This window comes from Trachurus trachurus (assembly GCF_905171665.1).
Source record: "Trachurus trachurus genome assembly, chromosome: 24".
Classification (NCBI taxonomy): Eukaryota; Metazoa; Chordata; class Actinopteri; order Carangiformes; family Carangidae; genus Trachurus; species Trachurus trachurus.
Window position 1 is genome coordinate 23,533,128 of NC_139910.1, and position 21,608 is coordinate 23,554,735.

The 21,608-nt window shown below is 41.6% G+C and overlaps 2 protein-coding genes across 2 annotated transcripts; one reads left to right on the forward strand and one right to left on the reverse strand.

Moving 5' to 3' along the window:
* Positions 1-1,216: 1,216 nt before the first annotated feature.
* napbb (N-ethylmaleimide-sensitive factor attachment protein, beta b) lies at positions 1,217-9,042 on the forward strand. Its single transcript, XM_084001351.1, has 11 exons — positions 1,217-1,395; positions 2,857-2,936; positions 3,144-3,260; positions 5,619-5,665; positions 6,059-6,136; positions 6,247-6,302; positions 6,807-6,891; positions 6,983-7,087; positions 7,167-7,235; positions 7,334-7,384; positions 7,794-9,042. Exons 1-11 carry the CDS (start codon positions 1,295-1,297, stop codon positions 7,893-7,895), a joined length of 891 nt encoding a protein of 296 aa, XP_083857477.1. The 5' UTR covers positions 1,217-1,294; the 3' UTR covers positions 7,896-9,042.
* A 1,933-nt stretch (positions 9,043-10,975) lies between these two features.
* Positions 10,976-18,863, reverse strand: gzf1 (GDNF-inducible zinc finger protein 1). The gene is made up of 8 exons (XM_084000813.1): positions 18,740-18,863; positions 15,825-16,810; positions 14,360-14,543; positions 14,053-14,219; positions 13,290-13,384; positions 12,917-13,084; positions 12,589-12,746; positions 10,976-11,957 (listed from the first exon to the last, which is right to left on the reverse strand). Exons 2-8 carry the CDS (start codon positions 16,796-16,798, stop codon positions 11,199-11,201), a joined length of 2,505 nt encoding a protein of 834 aa, XP_083856939.1. The 5' UTR covers positions 16,799-16,810; positions 18,740-18,863; the 3' UTR covers positions 10,976-11,198.
* Between the last annotated feature and the right edge of the window lie 2,745 nt (positions 18,864-21,608).

The window sequence follows — 21,608 nt, forward strand, 5'->3', positions numbered from 1 at the left end:
GTGCACATTCACATGCAGGTCACACCCCAGGTAGACAGCCACTCTGAAATTAGCATGTAAGACAACCTGATATACTTGGGAATTAATTTCCCCCTTGATGATGTTGAACTGCCCAGACCCAAAGGCAACAAAGTCCCAGATCATGAATGTCTCCATCCAGGGCCGTTGTATAGGGGAGAAAGGTGATGATAATTCTAGGGGCCCAGCGCCCAGTAGGGCCCACAAAAAGTCTAATATTTGTATGACTGAATTATTCTGCATAAGACCCTGACTAATACTTAAAGTAATGCTGCATTAGCCTTAAAACAAAGTAGGCTAAATGAAAAATGATAACACATAGCCTACGTAGTCTAAGAAAAAAAGTGGAAAAGTCAGGGGCCCATTTTAGTATTCTTTCAGGGGCCCCAGAATTCCTAGCAACGGCCCTGTCTCCATCACCTTACTTCACCTTTGGCATGATGCTTGTATGGGAACAGTGACTTTTTCCAGCAAAAAAGAGCTACATCCTCCCAAATAATTCAGTCTTGGTTTCATCAAGCAACCATGCAGCTTCATTTGTATATGATCGACCCATGAACATAAGCTCCGGTGGTACCTTTCAGTCTTAGTGATTATTGCAATGTGCTCTCAGAGCAACCCTTTTAGTTTCATGCACATCCCATCACCAGCTGTTTCTTGTGAATTCAAAAACTCACTCATTTATTTGATTGATTTGAACTATGTTTTAAATTTGTATAACAGTAATATTTTTAGTGTAGTGTACTAGTGTGTAGTGTAGCTTGGTTATTTCACAAAGTCATAGCTACTAATAAATGTGACAGTGAGAGCAGACAGATGCCCAGTCAGTTCTAATGTTTTGGCGCCCCCTGATGCACAAAGAAGCAACACACACAAATTGTGTTGCAGTTGTGTTTCAAGCGGTTTCAAGACTATAAAATTATCTATTTTATCTTCACAGTGAAGAGACAATAACATTCATTTCGATACTGTGTCTAAAACATAAACGGGTCTTATGTATTTCTCGCGACTTGTCATCACATATTACGTAACACCAGCTGTAAAAATAGAATCACGTTTTTACTGGAAGTTGTAGTTTTTTTCGCCTTGAAGTAAACTGTGCTTATCGCGTAGCGCACTCCAACTCCCATGATGCCACGGGACTCGCCTAAGCTACTAGCTAGTGCACGCCTACGCTAAATAAACCCGTCGACTGTAATCCTCACTGTACACAGCGGAATCCTTTGCGGGTATTTTCTGTCTCTCTTTACATTTTATTCCAAATACCCGCAAAGAAATGGACAACTCCGGGAAAGAGAAGGAGGCTATTCAGCTAATGGCCGACGCTGACAAAAAAGTCAAATCTTCTGGCTCTTTTTTGGGAGGCATGTTCGGAGGGTAAGACAGCACTGCACCAAAGAACAGACAGCTAGCAAGCGTTAACTTACAGCAGCAAAGTTGGCACGCAGCCTGTTTCCATACAGACACACACAGGTCTGCATATGTAAACACACAACATATATGTAGGCTAACATGTTAATATCAAACCAGTGGGAGGCAACACGTGACATTCATTGTAATGATTCCTGCAAGTCAGTTAGCTAAGTTAGCTGTTACCACTGTAAACAGATCAGCAGATCACGACGGTGCCCTGGACCCAGCCTCGGCCTGGAGTCTACGCAGTCGGTTGTGTTGTGCTAATTTACAAGGTTGAAGTATCTACTTAGATTTTTTTTTTTGTTTTGCAGCCTGTGTCCGCATTATGTCAGATCACGCCTTACATATGAGGCATTTGCTGAACAGCTGATGCCTTCACGATTCTATGTCATTTTGGCTTTAATATATTGTAGGAAATTATTTATTTAAGATATTAAATGTCATCCTCACGTTGTTTTCTGTCGAAACGTCATAAGCCACCGTGCATGCGCCCTTACCACACAACACTGTTGACAGCATGATTCATTACAAATGATTACTTTCACCAGTGCACTCATTAACACCGGAGGTTAATCCACAAAACACACACAGACTCAAGGTTTCTGATGATGGGATAAAGAACAGGGTAAACCTCCACAATAGAAAACCTTTCAACCTGGTTGGCTCAGAGTGAGATGTCATTTTGTGACATTTTTATAGATTCTATATCATTATGACAAGTAACAGTCACTTGAAACATTTATTCTTCATATGAATTATAACATTGTGTATCATTGGAAAGATTGTAGACACAGATTTCTGCTCAAAGCTCCATATCTAACACTGACCTTGGGGGTTCCTTTACATTATAATATGCATATCCAGGACATGCATGCTCTCATAGTGGTATATTTTATCATATGTAATGTGGACAAAACAAATAAAGCTTTGTTTGCATGTGCCTGGGATATAAAAAGTCAGCAGTTGTAGTTGTGTGTGGCTCTGTCCGAGATGACCCCCAGATGTTACTACTCTGCAGTTTGTGTGTGTGATAACTCTTGGCAGCTTTATATGGTTAAATCTGTGGCTGACCAAGCAGTGATGTAATCCTGCCATGATTGAATGGTCAGAGTATTATTACAACTACAGGGATCTCCCCAGGGGCCCACTTCCTTGTCATGGAGGGATGGAGATCTATAGTGCTTGTGTGGGGGGGATTTATTAAAGCCAGTTCACCAATCTTAGCATTGCAACTCCCTCAGAAATGTAACAGCCTGGCACGCTGTACCGTTCATCAACCTATGATGTCATTTAGGGATGATTTATTAAACGACATGTAGGCCAGACTCATTTTTTAAATTATTATTATTAACCTCAGTATGAATGAACTTTGTACTACATTCAGTTTGTTTATAACTGTTTTTTTTTTCTTTTGGTTTGTAGAGGACCTCACAAAGTGGAAGAGGCCTGTGAGATGTACTGCAGAGCGGCCAACATGTTCAAGATGGCCAAAAACTGGAGTGGTAAGACCGAGTGTTTCATTCTTAAGATATTCAGCTTATCAGTTTCAACACAATCGAGAGGCTGTAGAACTATGTGCTGTTGTTTGGCTCTTTAACTGTAGGGTGCAGCAATTGTGAGTGTGCCACAAGTAAGAAAAAACAACTTGGAATTATGTGCATAAATGACGGATGCATGAAATTTCTGTTCTCTTTTTCCTCTGTCCTCAGCTGCTGGAAGTGCATTTTGCAAGGCTGCACGTATCCATATGCAGCTGCAGAACAAACATGACTGTGCCACAAGCTTCATCGATGCAGGGAACGCTTACAAGAAGTCTGACCCTAATGGTAAGAGATGACTGACTGGTTCCAATCTAATTCTGACTGAATGGTATCCTGCAGTAGAATTGACTTACTACAGGATTTTGACACCCAGCATTGGAGAGATGAGGCTTAATTCTCTCCTCTCATAAGGAAATTAATCAAATCTCCTGTGATGAGTCATTGTGGATTGTATATTTTTTTGTAATGACTAAAACACATTGCATCACGGCGCTGAAGCCTCAGATTGATGACAGGAAATCAGACTTTACTTAAAGGATAATTTTCGTTTTTTACAACCTGGACCTTATTTCTAGCATAAAATATGATCATTCTACTCACCCAGACAACTTTGGTGTCATTTGGAGTTGTTTTGAAGAAATTAGCCCCAGTGGAGCGGCGCGTACGTCCGTATAATGCGAGAGCACGGGGCACGCAATGCAGCCTCTAAATAACACATTATCCGCAGCAAAACTCGTTCATTTCGCCAATATTTTGTTATGATACACTAGTGTTATTCCCCTCCGAGCCCGTGGTGGCATGTTATCAAAATCCGGGGTCTCTAGGTTGACCTACTAACCTCTGATCTGGATGATGTCATCTCCGACCGCTGCCCGGCTCATTCTGATAATAATCATTCTGCTTCGGCATTCAGGTGCATTTTTAGCGCAACTAGCCGGAGCTTTAGTGAGTTCAGGCTGAGGAGAGGAAGCCTGTGGAAGCTTAAAGGATAATTTTCGTTTTTTACAACCTGGACCTTATTTCTAGCATAAAATATGATCATTCTACTCACCCAGACAACTTTGCTGTCATTTGGAGTTGTTTTGAAGAAATTAGCCCCAGTGGAGCGGCGCGTATATCCGTATAATGCGAGAACACGGGGCACGCAATGCAGCCTCTAAATAACACATTATCCGCCGCAAAACTCGCTCATTTCGCCAATATTTTGTTATGATACACTAGTGCTATTCCCCTCCGAGCCCGTGGTGGCATGTTATCAACATGCTGCACCTGTAGGTTGACTTCTAACCTCTTATCTGGATGATGTCATCTCCGACCGCTGCCCGGCGCGGCTAACTTGCTACGGCTAATGCTACGGTTCGTTTCTGCGTGTTTCTGACTTGTCAGAACAAAATGAGCAGCTGGATGAAGTTAAAGGATAATTTTCGTTTTTTACAACCTGGACCTTATTTCTAGCATAAAATATGATCATTCTACTCACCCAGACAACTTTGGTGTCATTTGGAGTTGTTTTGAAGAAATTAGCCCCAGTGGAGCGGCGCGTACGTCCGTATAATGCGAGAGCACGGGGCACGCAATGCAGCCTCTAAATAACACATTATCCGCAGCAAAACTCGTTCATTTCGCCAATATTTTGTTATGATACACTAGTGTTATTCCCCTCCGAGCCCGTGGTGGCATGTTATCAAAATCCGGGGTCTCTAGGTTGACCTACTAACCTCTGATCTGGATGATGTCATCTCCGACCGCTGCCCGGCTCATTCTGATAATAATCATTCTGCTTCGGCATTCAGGTGCATTTTTAGCGCAACTAGCCGGAGCTTTAGTGAGTTCAGGCTGAGGAGAGGAAGCCTGTGGAAGCTTAACTTCATCCAGCTGCTCATTTTGTTCTGACAAGTCAGAAACACGCAGAAACGAACCGTAGCATTAGCCGTAGCAAGTTAGCCGCGCCGGGCAGCGGTCGGAGATGACATCATCCAGATAAGAGGTTAGAAGTCAACCTACAGGTGCAGCATGTTGATAACATGCCACCACGGGCTCGGAGGGGAATAGCACTAGTGTATCATAACAAAATATTGGCGAAATGAGCGAGTTTTGCGGCGGATAATGTGTTATTTAGAGGCTGCATTGCGTGCCCCGTGTTCTCGCATTATACGGATATACGCGCCGCTCCACTGGGGCTAATTTCTTCAAAACAACTCCAAATGACAGCAAAGTTGTCTGGGTGAGTAGAATGATCATATTTTATGCTAGAAATAAGGTCCAGGTTGTAAAAAACGAAAATTATCCTTTAACTGTGAGGTGGACTTCATTTTTTACAATCTGCCTTAGTTACATTGCTGTTCATATTTCTAGCAATTGATCACGGGGAAGTTTTTTCTCTTGAATTGCTTGGCATGAAGGGTTTGTTGATTTATGAGGCTCTTTGTTCTCTCTCTGACCTCATTTAATATTCTCCTAAGCAAAGACAAATGCATTGGTTTTGGGGGAGGGTAGCTGGCTGAGATGTTTGTGTGTTTTAACATATCACTAAATTCCCTCTCACCCCCTTGCTGTTCAAGGTTCTGTCAGATATCAACAAAACTAACCCTTTTCTAACTGATGTCTAACTCCTCTCTCCTCTTCCTTTAATGCTGCTAAAAGAGGCAATCAAGTGTTTAAATGCTGCCATCGATATTTACACAGACATGGTAAGATGCATATAGAAAGTCTCTGTGTGTGTTCTCATCCACAGCAATAAATCCGGCCTCTGGATAACACATCACCTAGAGGCTTTCTCTGCCTTTTCTTCGACTGCTGCTTTTCATTTTTGACCCGATGGCAACATATGAATAGCACACACATTTGTTTATTCAACACATACATCACAACATTGATTTATGTTGTGTTTTTTTTGTCTTAGTGAAGATTAGCTTTAAAAGCCCAAACCTTGTAGACATGAAGCTACAGACTGCCACTTGACTTTGCCTCTCTGCACTCAGAATGTAACAAAGCACATTCATTGACTAGAGACAGATCCAGTTAGTAATGATTCCTCCTCCTCCTCCTCCTCCTCCTCCTCCTCCTCCTCCTCCTCCCTCCAGGGAAGATTCACCATTGCAGCCAAACACCACATCAGTATCGCAGAGATTTACGAGTCTGAAATGGTGGATATTGAAAAGGTAACATCAGACAAAAGCACTAGTAATCACTCTTATGATGAAGTAATATTAGCTTTGAAGAACACTTTTGCTGACTTTGTTTCCTGTTTTTTCTTTTTGCCTTTATCAAGGCTATTGCACATTATGAACAAGCAGCAGACTACTACAAGGGAGAAGAATCAAACAGGTACTGGTTTCACTGTAATATCCTGCATATCATCTGTCAGATATCTGCTGCTGCCGCGTTGATGTGAGAGAAATGAAAGATGCCTACATGAAGTGCACTCATTATCATTAGTGATTGCATCTGTGGTTTTCCTGTTTAGAAATGAGTATTTATTACACATAACACTTATCTAAAGTAGTAGGAAATATTTACACGATTTTTCTGTGGATTTCAGTGACCTGTGGAAATTTGAGCAGTATAATGGTGTTTGTATTGTCGTGTTTCTTCCTTTAAATATCATAAAACGACCATAATGTAGACGCGCATTTGATTATTTCAGCCATAAATATGCTTCAGGTAGGAAGGTTGATCTGTAATAATGCCCAGACATAAGCTCTATCTAATATTATACACTCTTTAGCTGCACATGAAATAACTGATCAATTGATTCCATGTACTGTCTATATACAGCTTTCATATTAAATGTGTTGAGTAACCTTTGCCCTTGTTGAAACTTTTCTGTAGTTCTGCCAACAAGTGTCTGCTGAAGGTGGGAGCGTACTGTGCTCAGCTGGAGCAGTACCAGAAGGCCATTGAGATCTACGAGCAGGTGAGCCCTAACTCAAAACACTAACGCTTTCCTCCATCTTCACTGACTCAGTAATGCTGACATTTCTTTATACATTTTGTATTATTTCTAGGTGGGAGCCAACACGATGGACAACCCACTGCTGAAATACAGCGCCAAAGAGTATTTCTTCAAAGCCTCCCTGTGTCATTTCATTGTGGATGAGCTCAACGCTAAGGTAAATTCATACCTCTGTGGTTCAGGAGCTGGGACGCCGAGTTGTGGTAGAATTTTTTAACACACCCATCTCTCCACAGATTGCTGTTGAGAAATACGAGGAGATGTTCCCGGCTTTTTCGGACTCCAGAGAGTGCAAGTTGTTAAAGGTAACTCAATGCTAAGATCACAGAGGGATCTGCCGGCTTACTTTTTCCTCTTAATCTGCTCCATTTCCATGCGTAACCTACTTTTTTTTTTTTAACAGAAACTTCTGGAGGCACATGAGGAACAGAACAGCGAGGCTTTCACAGAAGCAGTAAGTCTGACACACACTGTGAAAGTTGTGGAGTTTTAAAATAAGGCCTTTGGTGAGAGCAGAGCTCCCGCTGCTTCAACTATTGTAGTTTCCCCGGATCCCTTGTGTGTTGAGGAAAGTTGAAGGCTGGCGCTCAGGAATCAATCAATCCTCCCAGGACTGTGTGTTTATCTGAAACTGGTACTGACTGGTGTGGTGTGGTGCATCACTGTGCTGGAGTTGAGCTCCAAAAGTATTTTTCAAAGTCAACTCAGTGTCAGAGAGGGAAGAGTCCCCATCTGAAATGTAGAGAAGCACACCACGACTGCATATTAAGTAGCAGTAAATTAAACACAGTGTGTAAAGGGTTGTTACTGTAACCCTGGGGGGGAAAGAAAGCTTACCTTTGTGTCCCGTTTTCCGCCTGCAGGTAAAGGACTTCGACTCCATCTCACGTCTGGACCAGTGGCACACAACCCTCCTGCTGCGCATCAAGAAAACCATCCAGGGTGATGAAGGGGATCTGAAATGAAAGAACCGCGGGGCTGATGATAAATGCAGCATGGAGGGACAAATCCATCACGCATGCTTTCACACACACAGGCACACAAATACAGGCAGCCAGACACTCGGCCTCATTGTGTATAGTATCTGGAGGGGAGTGTCTGCTGATGATTTTGAATATCCCACCGCTCACTGCTATACTGTCAGAGTACTACCTTTGCTTTCCTTACAGGCATATCTGAATCTAGTCAGAATGTAAATCCTCTCGCCCTCACCTCTTCCTAGAGGATTGCTGCATACCTTTTTCTGCTGAAATCTGTCCTGGGGGGGGGATTTCAGAGCGGTATATTGTATTGAAACTAACGTTAGTATTGATGACAACCACTGCATGTTTTGTACAAGTATTGTTTCCTAGTCCGATGCAGCTTGTTTTTGTTTTTTTTAAGTCTAGTTTATTATATACTTAATTGATTTTAAATGTTTCAGTTTGTTGTACATAAGATAATCACAGTGTGTATGGATTTAAATAATGTATTATTATCTTGATTTGTATAGTGTTGAAATAGAGAAGGGTTTATTCAATATGATTGTTCTTAGAACTCATTACCATAAGAAAAGATCTTGGTTTCCTTTTCTTCACCCGCGGGGAGAGACTCTTCTTGATGAAGGGCAGTGATATGCACCAAGTGTAGACTGTTAAATATTTGTACCTAATCACAACCTGGTTTTTCTTTTCCATTCACATTCATGATTTTATTACTTTTGGGTTAATTTATTACGACCGTAGGATTTATTGATGTAAGAACACTTTGAATGGTTGAGTGTGTAAGCTGCGGTTTCTAGGTTGCCTAACGTAATCTGTATTTTGGAGTGAAAAGAACCGACATGGAAGCCCTTCCTCCTTCATTCCCAGGGCAGTAATCTTGGGGATAATGTGCATCATTAGTCATCCATTCCGTGCTGTGTTGTGTTGTGAACTACTCGGTGAAGGGTTACTACTGCAGTGCGCCTTCCGACTGGCCAGTTGCTAAGCATGTCATTGTGTACAGGTTAGTGTTGTGTTACATTCACTAGTGAGCCAGACCAAAGTTTTTACAGAAGGGCCAGTCGCCCTGCGTATCCAGCTTCTTCCAGATGGAACGACAATGGACATTGGATATGATCTGTATGCTGTTTGTGCGAATGGACAATATTAAAGGTATTATATCCCACACCGCTCTGCCTTTCACCTTAATTATAAATATCAAGTACTACAGTATGTGTGTTGTAAGCTTCAATCTGTCTAATACATTCAAAAACCAGGTACAAGATGTGACACTGTATATTAAATAACTTACCCACAGAGAACTGAAATACACTAGTTTCAGATGAGGCCTCAGGGATGAGACCTTGACCTCTTCATTAAAGACTGTCTACTGCTGCCCTTTTCAACTCAGATCTTTTTTTTTTAATCTATAAAGGGCACAGTTGGTGTGATAAGTGCAAATCAATAAGGTTTGACCTTCTTGATCTAGTATAGATCTCATTACATCTTGATAAGCTGCAACTTTGTAGTTTGCAGAATAGTTTTGGTTCAGTACTGGAACCACAGATTTTTGCACTAATGGTATTGCAACCTTTACCAGAGATTGAAGGTAGTTTGATAAATCACAAAAGCCTTTATTACAGGCTGTATTGTATGAGTTGTGTTTATAAACCCACTAAATACTATATGCTGCTAATGCTATGCTGAAAAATGGTCAAATTCAACTGTGTTTTTATAGATCTGTTACATACGTCTGACTGTGAGCAGATACTGTTTGATTTGATGTGTGAACTTTGCCAGGGCGGTTAACAGAAAAATCAATGTAATAATCAATGATCTGTGACGGTGCACCATGTGACCTTGGTTTGACATGACTATATCATGTTTACCTCTTACAAATGTTTGCAAGCATCCACACGAACAACACTGTTTTCATTAGGTACAATAGGTCGAATGAGAGTCATTGAATAAGATATCATTTAGTTTCAGTCTAATTACATTTAACTGGGTTAAACCTCAGAGGTCATTTTTCTTTCCAGAGGTGCTGGAAGTGAAGTCAGATATAATGGATTGTCTGCTGAACAAGACAAATACTCTGAGATAGGGACTGTTCTTGAAGTTGTGGAAAAGGACATCGCAGGAGGTGACCGTATAAAAAGACGACTCCAACGTGAGACTTTTTGGACCGTACAACTGCAAGCAACATAACATCTGGGCCTGATGCAGACTTTCCTCCTTTTCTGTGAAATGACGTCCTATAAGGTGTATTTTGTTATGTGATGGGACTGAAAATGAGTTAAGATCTCGTATACAAATATGAAATAAGTCAGATTCTTTAAATGTATTCTGGTATGTGTAATAAAGTAAGTGTGTGAACTCTTTCTCATATTTTGTTTAATTTAATTTTTAATTTCTTTTCCTTTTTTCCCTTCTTTTCGCTCTTCACACACTGACTGGGAACCTCCTTCCTTCAGTTCATTAGAGTGACTGTGTGTAGGTGTGTAACTGAGAAGCTGAGAAAAGCCCTGTTGAAGACCAGTGCTGCTCACAACATGTTATGTAGAATAAAAAAAAAAGAAAGAAAATCATCAACCCTACAATGTGCCTTGGGATGTTTTGTTTTAAGACCTGCACTTTAGTGCCAAGTTTTAAACTTTGAGTGATAGTTGTACTTACATGGAAATGGTTCCAAAGATACTAAAGCGCCAGAATTTTGAAGGATTTAAGTTAATTCATTTACATTCAGGCCAAAATAAATCAGGAGACTTGCGAAAAGCATGTTGTGATTCCAAAGGTGTATGGAAAGCTACTTGAGGATTCACTGGAGTGTCATTCTGTAGCTGCCAAGGACTTCTGACAAGGTTCCCAGACTATACTACACAACATCCAGGTTACAACTCCTGCGGGACATGACGTGTAGTGAACAGGTGTCCCGTATTAACATGAAGACTAAAATGTACTGAACCTGATGAGATGTTCGGCATTACATGTAATGAACTGACAATCAATTTTATTTGTATTCAATGTGACTTATGCCACATTCCAGTCTGTACATTATAAGTGACATGTATATATTACTTCATTCATTATTGTAACTCAATATGTTGATTATAACATAGTTACATCTCTAAGATTTAAGACTTAATGAATACGTTGGGTGTCCAAAATGGTGGGATTAATACTGAACATCATATCCAAGTGACTGTTTACGTAACACATGATTTTAGTTAATGATAATGACAAAAAAACCACAGTCAGGACACAAAACTTTCAGTGAGAGGCTGAAAAAACATTTAGATGCATTTTCTACACAGCTTCTTCTGAGGCGCCTTTAGGTTCATCTAAAGAGCTGTCTGCTGTCCTTTCCTGTTCATCACTCTGGACAGCTGCTGTCTGTTCTTTTTCACAAGCTTTATCAGTGACAATCACAGTCTGAATACTAGGGGGTAATATATCCATCTCGGAGGAGGTCTTCGTGTCTGAAACCGGAGCCAAAATCGTCTGTGAAACAGCCGCTTCCAGGACAGACGAGGTTGAGACAGTTGGGATCTCTGTGACGGATGCCAGCATGGCCTCCGAAACAGGAACCGAGAGAACCGAGGGCACAGACAAAGAGGTGGAGGAGGCCTCGGTGGTCAGCGGCATAGGATGAGCCATAGTCACAGGTATGGAGAAGGGGACGGAGATGCTGGAGCCGTCCAGGGAAATGACGCTGGCCCCTGTGCTGTCAGTGGTCATGATGGGCTGGATCTGGGTCCCCGGCGGCACCTCGGTGTGGATGACAGTGATCCCGCCCAGACCGCCGTGACTGACCAGAGCTATGGCTCCGTGACTGGTCCATTCAGACGGGATGGTGACTGGCTCGGCTGAAACCACAGTGGAATCACTGTTGGTTTTACCAGCAGCATCAGCAGCACCGGAAGCACCGGCGCTTTTTCTTGCTGAACTCTTTTTCTCTGCTGCTTTTTCTGTCTTTCCCTTAGTTGGACTTTTAGGTTTCTTGTCCTCCACATTGCCCTCCAGCACCACCAGGTAGTTCTTCCAGGGAGCATCTGTGTCATGAATCTGAAGGTTAAAAAGAGGCTCATGTTAATTCCATAACTGTATGATGGGTAAAAGTAGTTTAAACACAACATAGACATAAGGTAGGCATTGTGTAAAAGCACAAATTGGCCCATTGTCATAATCCCTATAGTTTTAGGAGTAGGTTCGTTACCTTTAATTGTCGGTGCAAGCTATTTTTAGAACGGCGGAGCAGAGCCACGAGCTGCTCAGAGCTACGCTACGGAGGCTCATGGAATTTCTTGGTTTCCTTCATCAAACTAATCAAATACACAAACCAACATCTCCAAAACGCTCTCGTGGACAAGTTCACACATTCACCACGCCTTGGAGTTGTTGGATTGTGTATTTGATGAGTTTGATGAGGGAAACCAAGAAATTCCATGAGCCTCTGTAGCGTAGCTCTCAGCAGCTCACGGCTCTGCTCCGCCATTCTAAAAATAGCTTGCACCGACAATTATAGGTAACAAACCTAGTCCTAAAACTATAGGGATTATGGCAATGGGCTAATTTGCCAAAATGTTTAACTATCCCTTTAATGCTGTTTATTTTCAGTCAGTTTCATTAACACCACATTTCACATCTGAAATGACACTTCAGATTGTACAACAACAGTAAGATAAGTGCTGCTAACCATAGTGTGCCTGCGGAGGGTGGACTTGTCTGTAAAGGTGCGACTACAAAGACCGCACATGTAGGGTTTTTCTCCAGTGTGAATTCGCTGGTGCCTCTGAAGGGCGTTGAGCTGGGTGAACTGCTTGTCACAGTCTTTGCAGCTGTATGGACGCTCACCTAACAGTCATTTGAGATGGAACAAAGCGAAAATGAAAAAGTGTCATCGATGTCAGGGTGTAAACATGAAGGCAACAGGGGTAAACAGATGAATTTAACACATTTTCAGCTGAAAAAACATGTCATGTTCTGTCATATGACCACAAAACAAAAATAAAAAATTCAGTTACCTGTATGTATTTTTAAATGCTGGTGAAGGGAATTCCTCTGAGCGAAGCCTCTGCCACACTGTTCACACTTGTACGGCTTGGACCCAGTGTGGATGTTTGAATGGTGCCTTAGGTATTCTTTAGATGCAAAGCTTTTCCCGCAGGCCTCACACATGAAAGGCTTCTCTCCTGACAAGAGGGAAATACACAAAAGAAGCATGTTTTCATGTGTGGTCTGGCAGCTGGAGATAGCTCTGTGGGTACAGTCTTCAGGGCCTGCTTTAATATATTCTAAGCTAGGGCAAAAATAAGTGGAGACTACATCAAAATCCACTTGAAAACTAATAACGAAAATCCAGTAACACACATGGGTTTGATGTTATATCAGCGTTACCTGTGTGTGATCTCTTGTGGTAGGCTAACATGTGCTTCTGAGTGAACCGGGAGTCACACTCGTCACATGCAAAAGGCTTCTCTCCCGTGTGAGTCCTACACATAGAGAAAGAGACATGTTAAACCCATAACTATGTCATGTGTACAGTATATACATACATTATGTTATTACTTATTATGTATGTTTAAAGTGCAAACATGCTTTTTCTAGCAAGAATTATTAATGTCTGATTGGACAGACAGGGGTTATGGAAAATATTCAGGGTTTCTGCAGGTACCAGCAAAGCTAATTGAATGCTTTTTAATGCCATTTCAAACATTTTTAATGCCCATGATTACCATACGTGTTCGTACATATACCTATCTATACACATACACACACCCAATTAATTGGTTCAGCAAACTTTACCTGCAAAATTAATGTTTATATACTAAGAATAAATTGGTAATATTATTTTTTCCATCAAAAGATTTTTTCTTTTTTAATGCCTCTGGAAATCAAATGTAATGTTTTTTAATCCCACTTAAGGCCTTAATTTTAGCAAATTGTATTTAATGCTTTTTAATGACCTGCGGAAGTCCTGATATTAAACTGGAGTTCCTATGCAACTCAATGTACATAGCTGGCTGAGCAGGAGGACGACTAAGTCAAGAAATTTTTCCAAGAAGGATGAAAATTTGTATTTTGTTAAAAAAGAAACTGTAACCATCTAGGTAAAATACATTCCCCAAACACCTACACAACCTCCACCCTGGTTCAGTACCTGCGGTGCATCTTTAGGGCAGAGTTCTGGGTGAACCTGGCTCCACAGTCGGTGCACTCATAGGGCTTTGTGCCTGTGTGTGTCCTCCCGTGCAGCAACAGAGCCGTTTTGGAGCTGAGTGTCTTTCCACAATCAGGGCAGACGTGACGCAGATTGCGTTCATGTACCTAAGACAGACATAACCAGATTGAATGACATGTGACTCATTGCTATTGCACTATTATATCACACTGCGTATAATTCATGGAAATCTCACTGTGTATTGCTTATAAATATGGAAAGTGTATGGAATTTCATTAACCCTCACCTGTCTTTGATGACGGACAACGTCCTTCTTTCGTTTGAAGGTCTTTGCGCAGGATTCACAGGCAAAAAGCCTCTCATTGCTGTGGACATGCTTTTCATGGATTTTCAAGTTGCTGCGGTTAGCGAAGGTCTGTTGGCAGGTCTCGCAGCGATAGATAACATCTGCTTTCACTCCATGGTACGTGCTGTGCAACACAGCAAGGACAGGTTACAGAAATATCAGGGACAGATGTTGTTTAAAGACAACAAGATAGGCACTGATTATCATCTTACATAGCTCTGCCGTTAGAGGTGGAGTCGCCTTGAAACTTAAACTGTTACAGTTTTTCTCCAATTGTTAAAAACACATTTCTTGAAACCTCCACCTGTTTTCTCAAAACATTTAACACAAATCCAAAACTTCAAATTTCATTCACAAAACCCCAGACCTTTCTATCAAAGTCAAACCATCACCTCAAAACCAAACAATGTGTTCAGATCAAACACGCAGCAAGTAAAAACATATTCAACACAGAGCATTCGTTAGACACTAGGACACAGCGTCCAGGGCATGTAGTTATGTAACAGAAAATGTTTTTTGTAAATGGATTTAGCAAAAAAATATCACTATCAAGGTGATATCTACATTTAAATTAAAAACTAAATTCTTTCTGTCCATTGTAGATGAATGAACATGTGCCACCTGTGCTCTGAACTGACTTTTATCCTGCCCCATCGGTCTGATCACATCATTAGAAATATGTGTGTTCAATTTTGAGTTGTTGTGTTGGAATTGTGTTCACATTTTGCTGCAATCTTGCTTGCAACACAATTGTATCACAGTGTGAAATGTGGTTAGTGACTGAGAACGTGTTTAAGGTTTTGCAAAAAAAAGAGCAGATGAGTTTTACAAATTGTGGTGAAGTACCTGAACAGTGTTTAAGGTTTTGGCCAAAGAGTGTTTGATTTTTTTTTTTAAATGAGTTCAGGGCCACTGAGAATTTGGTCCAGAGAATGGGTTTTAGTGTTTCAGTAACTAAGAAACAGTGCAGTTAATTTAGGTGCTACCATTATCACACAGTGGTTGAAAAAATGTGTTTGGCAAAGTGCTAAACAGTAAAAGTGAAAAACCCCCAAAAACAACTGCACAGGAAGAGCCGAGGTCAACAGAGGTTTTCCTCCCACATACTCAATAAAGCGCTTCAAGTCACTGGAAGAGCAACAACGGAGCTCCAGGGTAAGACCAAAACTCACTCAATGACTCACATTTCCCACCACACTGTAATTACCAACGTGACATTGGAGCAGTGCACACACTCAACTCTGAGTCAACAACACAGAGAAGCACAACAATGAGGTTGTGAGCTTGCCAACAGCTGGGTGCTAACCTCGCTTTTCTCCTGGAACTCGTCCTGTCATATCGCGTTTTCCTGACTTTTCCCGACAATTTGGGGAGTTGTGTATGATCAATAATCACGTCGTCCTACCTGATGTGCTTCAAGTAGCTTCTCTCATAGTGGAAAGTGCGCTGACACTTGTTACACTGGAACTGGGCTTTGGATGGTCTTTTGGACGTCTCCTTGGACTCTCCATCTTCCCCCTCTTCTTCTTCTTCCTCCTCCTCCTCCTCGATAGACAACATCAGGGGGTCTTGAGGATCATTACTCTGAACGTCGTCATCACAGTCCCACTCGTCCATATCAGACATCGCCATCAACGTCTCAGCTCTTTTCTCCGACGGAGCCTCGCCATCAGTCCCGTCCTCATTGTCCTCTGTGTCTTTGGTGGCAACTTGTTTTTTCTTGTTAAAAGCGTCTTTTTTAGCATTTCTCTGAAGGACCTTACGGCCAGGTAACCTCTGCTTTGCTTGTCCTCCTTGTCTTTTTTCATCTTTTGTCTTGCCCTTTTTTGATTTGACTTCTTTCTCGGTGCTCTGTGGAGAGAGACGCCGCTTATGAAGCAAGCTTTCCCGCTGTTTCTTCCCCCGGGTCCTTTTTTCTTTCTTGTCACCCTGTGAGCCATCTTTGTCTTTGACGTTTGACGCGGACGTTTTCTGTGCAGGGTTTTGTAGAATTCCCGCACTCAAGGCCTCGCCACAAACCTCTGCCAGATCCTCACAGTCCAACAACTGAGCCGCTGCTTGAACATCATCAATCTTGTCTCTGGCGACTTCAACTTTACCGGTGTACACAAATTCCAAAAATTTGGAGAAGTTGTTGGAGTGCATATTTGAGAGTGACAGTTTGTCTCGGGCTTCATCCGGAGAGAGAAGGATCTTCTTGAAGTAGCCGCTGGAGGCCGCAAGCACCACCTGGTGGGCCTGAAACTCCTGCATGTCTCCCTGGTAGTCCACCTGGACTGTGACATCGCTGAGCTGTCCCTGTAGCCTCAGCTGATGCAGAGAGGCCAGGATGTTTTCATGGTGCGACTTGGAGGTGAGCTGGACCACGTTGACCCCCATGATTCATTGATGCTGCCAAAGGAAACAGAAACAAGACAGACTTGTAAGGCGTAAAACCGAGGAGTTTCATTCAGTTTCACAACACAGACACACACATGTGGCATGCAAAAGTTAGGGACCCCGGGTCAAAATTTCTGTTAAAGCAGATATCAGCTTCACGGCCGTTTCGGCTAATGCTGCGTTCAAGGCAGGCTTTTGAAACCGTAAGTTACAGCTTCAAGTCACAACTACGACTTGGTAGCGTTCCAGGTAACCCGTAGCTCGTGTTTTTACCATCCTGTTGTCTGTGAAAGTTCCCTATAACGGCCACTCGTAACTTCCGACCCGTGAACTCGTACCAGATCGAACTGGTATGACTTCACAGGAAGGAAAAACACAAAGTACGAGTTTCTTTGAACGCACCATGAGTTAGCAGCCCCCGCCCTTGTCAGGCATCAATTGGTCCTCGTGCTACGTCACCACATTCACGCGCATCCCTTGGCTGCACACACAGGCCTTCATGCCGTTCTCTCTCCTCATTGGATAACACTTGTATCCCACAAGGAAAATTTTCTCCTCGGGTTACAGCAGAGCAGAGTGACGGAGAGACTCGTGTTTAGGCTGAAATACTTCATGTAAGTGATTGCTGACGGAAAATAGGACTATTTAGGACTTATATTAACAAAAACATTCCACTGATATCTGCTTTAATTTGAAGAGTTAAGCAAGAGGAAGCTTAAATGATTTTCAAAAGGCATAAAGTTACAGATAAAACACTCTTTTGCATTTTTATTTATTTGTTAACTATAGTTTTAGAAAGTTTTTAGTGAAAAGGGGAAACAAAGCAGCAGCCAAAGACTGGGAAACCCAGGAGACTTGAGCTCTCAGGTATCAGACAAGATATTTATTATTTACAGGCTGTGATAGTTTCCAAAGTGGGGGCTACTAGGTACTAACTATGCAGGGTGACTAAACCTTTGTTAAGGGCCCTTTTCCTTTTGTGTCATTTTGCAAATGTAATGTAATTTATGCCTTTTGGAGAAGTTTCATCTTCCACTTGCTCAACTGTTCACATTAACAGAAATTTTGACCAGAGGTGCCCAAACCTTTGCATGCCACTATTCTCAGAGGATCATTTTTTAGCCAAGTGAAGTTAAAAGTAAATTTTTATTTACACAGCACCAATTCACAACATAATTTCTCTTCATCTACATATTTGCAGAGACCCAACAGTTAAAACCAAGAGCAAGCAAACATGAAAACAGTGGCAGAGAAAAAGGCAGAAGAACCAGGCTCGAGGTGGGCGGCCATCTGCCTCGACCAGTTGGACTGCAGAGGAGGGGTTAGTACCTGAGGTATTGACGAAAACTAGAAACACTAATAATAATTTTAGTAGGACTTTAGAGTAAGAGTTTAGACAGGATCATACAGAGGGTGTTTCACAGCTGCAGGTCCGGACTCACTACTACAATACGAATATACAGTATTTGTTTAACTTGTCCCACTTCGTGACACTAGTTTGTGTATCATCAGTGCTGAGGCTAATTTTAGACCAGTGCCCAAAGGCAAAAAAAACAAAAGCAGCTAAATTAGCTTAATGCTCAGAGAGTTCGCTAAAACCATAGACTGTATGGGCAAAACAATATGTGACAAACTGGGTCTGAAATACGTCAAACCTCGGTATATAAACCTTAAGTACCAGGACAACAGACTAACTATGACGTTTCTATTAATTTGGTCTTGTAATGTCCACTGTTGGGATTAGTAACTGCGAACAGCAGTGTCACAGACACAGTGGTAACCAAGCTAGGTTAGCTAACATGAACTGGACACAGAACTGACAGGTCGGACGTGTGTTAAATCCACAGTGAACTGACAGAGCACCGCACAGTGCACACGGTGACCGACTGTAACGCTTAGCAACCAGCTAACTCTACAACAACACGAAGTGAGTTTTCTTACCGTAAGCTCGCTAAAATGGCAGCCCCGCACAAATGTTCTCTACGGCGGAAGGTATTTCCTCTGCGACTCGCTCCTCAAAACGCCAGTTAACCGACATCCGGTGTCGAGCTGGCTGATTCAGGATCAGCTTTTCATTCGCGGCCTCGTCCATGCTCTAAACCTGGGATTGCCTAATGCAACAACTACTGTTCCTGGATCAGTTTAGCTGCTTTATTGACTATACGCGCATAACGTTATCTTCTGAAGAATAAACATGACAGTTTTATGCTGTCCAGAGTTCACGTTAATGCTAATTTAGCTTTTTATAAAACCATATCCGTTTCAGTCAGATTTGAACTGCCGCTGAGCAATAATGTCTAGCACTTATAATGTAACTGTTATTGTTTAGTTATTTACTAACCAAATTAGTTGAAGGAAAATTAATTTATTATTATTTATTTATTTGTGTGTGTGTGTGTGTGTGTACAAAAACAAACAATAGTAGGCTACAAGACAGCAACAGGTGTGAAGATAGCACAGCACAGGCCAGAGACAAACTAGACAAGAACGTAACATTTTAACATTAAACGACTGAAACGAAAACCATGCTATGACAGAACTGGGTCAGGGGTAACAATACTAATACTACTACAACCATTGTAACGTGGCATTAAAAATAGACATAATGATGAGGGAGTAAAGGTAAAAATAGGTAAAATAAATAAATACAAATAAAAAGAGGGAAGGATTTAGGGATGTAGAAAGAAAAATAATAGGTAAGATAGAAAATGAAGTAGGCCTAATGATCATAACAACAATCATAACCAGAACAATCATAACAAATTTGAATGGTTGCTTTTTACAAAGTAGTGATTTTACAGTCACCCAGAGCAGCAATACATTAGGCTTTAATGCATTACTGGCTTGCAGCCATACGGGGGCGCCATTGTACAGAAGGACCTGAGGGGCTTAACATTATAGTTGCTACAGTAGTTTGTGGAATAATAGTTAAACCTGCACCCTTCACAGGCAAATTATCAATTCTCACATTGTACATCTAGCGAATAGTTGCATCATTTAAGGTGTGAAACTATCTGCTTTAAAATAGTTATTTTTATAGTGTGTGTGTGTGTGTGTGTGTGTGTGTGTGTGTGTGTGTGTGTGTGTGTGTGTGTGTGAGACTGACTATATGACTATATAATGTTATAGTCTGTTGTAGTAGTTGTTTGAGAATGGTTCCAAAACCAACACAAAATAGTCCAACATACTGAAAGATTTAAGGTAATTCATTTACATTCAGACCAACGTAAATCATAGAGTTGCAAAAGACTGCCATTCCAAAGGTGTATGGAAAGCTACTTGAGGATTCACTGGGGTGTTGGTCTGTGGCTGCCAAGGGTTTTTATTTTTTTTTCCAGAGGAAATCCATATACCTTACATTTGTCTTAATGAATTCTGCAAGCTAGCAATCTCCTCTGTTCCGGTGACTCATGCTGCTCTGTGGACCAGAGCTGCACAGACTCCAGCCCTGACCTGGAACACTGTGTTCGTCTGTCTTTAGGCTTACAATACACAACGCCATGTTTTTGTCATATTAAAGACGACTGATCAATAATTCCTGTCTGCAGAGGAAATAATCTGTAACTCTATGCTCATGGGATTCAAAGGTATTTGCATAGATATTAATATGGTTAAGTAGCCTATAAAATCAGTCTAGAGTTTAATGCAGTACTGAATTACTATGTGCAAATTAATGATACAAGTCCTACAAATTAATTCTTAGTTTCCAGAAGTACAATCTGACATGACTGAGAGTAGAGGAAGAGACTGATTTTTCACTCATGGGCTCAATAGTGCAGGAATATTTTTCACTTGCTTTTTCTCACAGGACTCAGTCTGCATATTACAGAAATGTCAGCTGTTCATAGAAAACCCTGATTAAAAAAACAGAACATATTTCAAAAGTTCAGCCAGTTCAGACGCAGGGTAATGGAACTGATAAATATTAAAGCCAGGGCGGTGTGATTCACTGTTTGTGGTTTGTGATGTTTTCACTTTGTCAGATTGAAGCTATGACAGAGAAGCAGACTTGAGGTTTCTACATGTCATCACTGGTTGACATGTGTAATCAAGGGGATGAACTGAAACAACAAAAGAAAGGTCAGACAGTCATTTCACAAGCATGCCATTTTGAGCTACTCTCAGCACTGATACTGTTTGACTTTTCACGTTACTCCAGGGCATTTTGTGTTTTTCAAAGGTGAGCCGGGGAGGCAGAGAGTGTATGTCACGTATAGCTACAGTCAAGGATTCACATGTTGCCAATCCATGGCATGCTTATTGGGCAGCCGCACCACCAGGTTGTATGGTAACAGATTAAATTCCCACAAATTTATCAGCACATTGTCAGTAAAAAAGAAAAAGAAAAAGGATGAGGTGCAAATACTTGTTGAAACGCGATGGGCTCAGCAAACAAAACATCATGCCGACGATGGGTCGTGTTTGCACTGCTTTGGGTAGACTCCTCCACAGCACTGAAAATATCAGCGCTGACGTTCCACAGTGCACAAACAACGTTACAAAATGTGCACTGTGTGAGACAAACTGCAGAACTCCAAGCCAGGGCCGATTTGAATTTGCGGCTACGGAGCGCACACAAGAGTGTAAAGAGCAAAAAAAAGAAAAAACACAGTAGAATTCTGGAGTTTGGTGGTGATGGTTATGACCTGGCTCGGTTTGTGTGTGCTGGATCGTGCAAACACTTTAATTTGGATGCAGCGAGGGTAAGTCAGTCAGTCAGTGTCCTTGCAAGACCTCTCCGCAGCTCCTTAACGGAGCTGACTCATAATCCCATAGCCGATGAACTGAACCAGTGATGGTAAACACCAGA

What these genes read in the sequence shown, in the direction of transcription:
- napbb (XM_084001351.1), top strand. Translation starts at nt 1,295, where the DNA reads ATGGACAACTCCGGGAAAGAGAAGGAGGCTATTCAGCTAATGGCCGAC. An exon ending in CCATTGAGATCTACGAGCAG is followed by an intron (nt 6,892 to 6,982) that starts GTGAGCCCTAAC and finishes TATTATTTCTAG; the next exon opens with GTGGGAGCCAACACGATGGA. An exon ending in TGGATGAGCTCAACGCTAAG is followed by an intron (nt 7,088 to 7,166) that starts GTAAATTCATAC and finishes ATCTCTCCACAG; the next exon opens with ATTGCTGTTGAGAAATACGA.
- gzf1 (XM_084000813.1), bottom strand. Translation starts at nt 16,798, where the DNA reads ATGGGGGTCAACGTGGTCCAGCTCACCTCCAAGTCGCACCATGAAAAC. An exon ending in CCACAAGAGATCACACACAG is followed by an intron (nt 13,085 to 13,289) that starts GTAACGCTGATA and finishes CCCTCTTGTCAG; the next exon opens with GAGAGAAGCCTTTCATGTGT. An exon ending in CCCTCCGCAGGCACACTATG is followed by an intron (nt 11,958 to 12,588) that starts GTTAGCAGCACT and finishes TTTAACCTTCAG; the next exon opens with ATTCATGACACAGATGCTCC.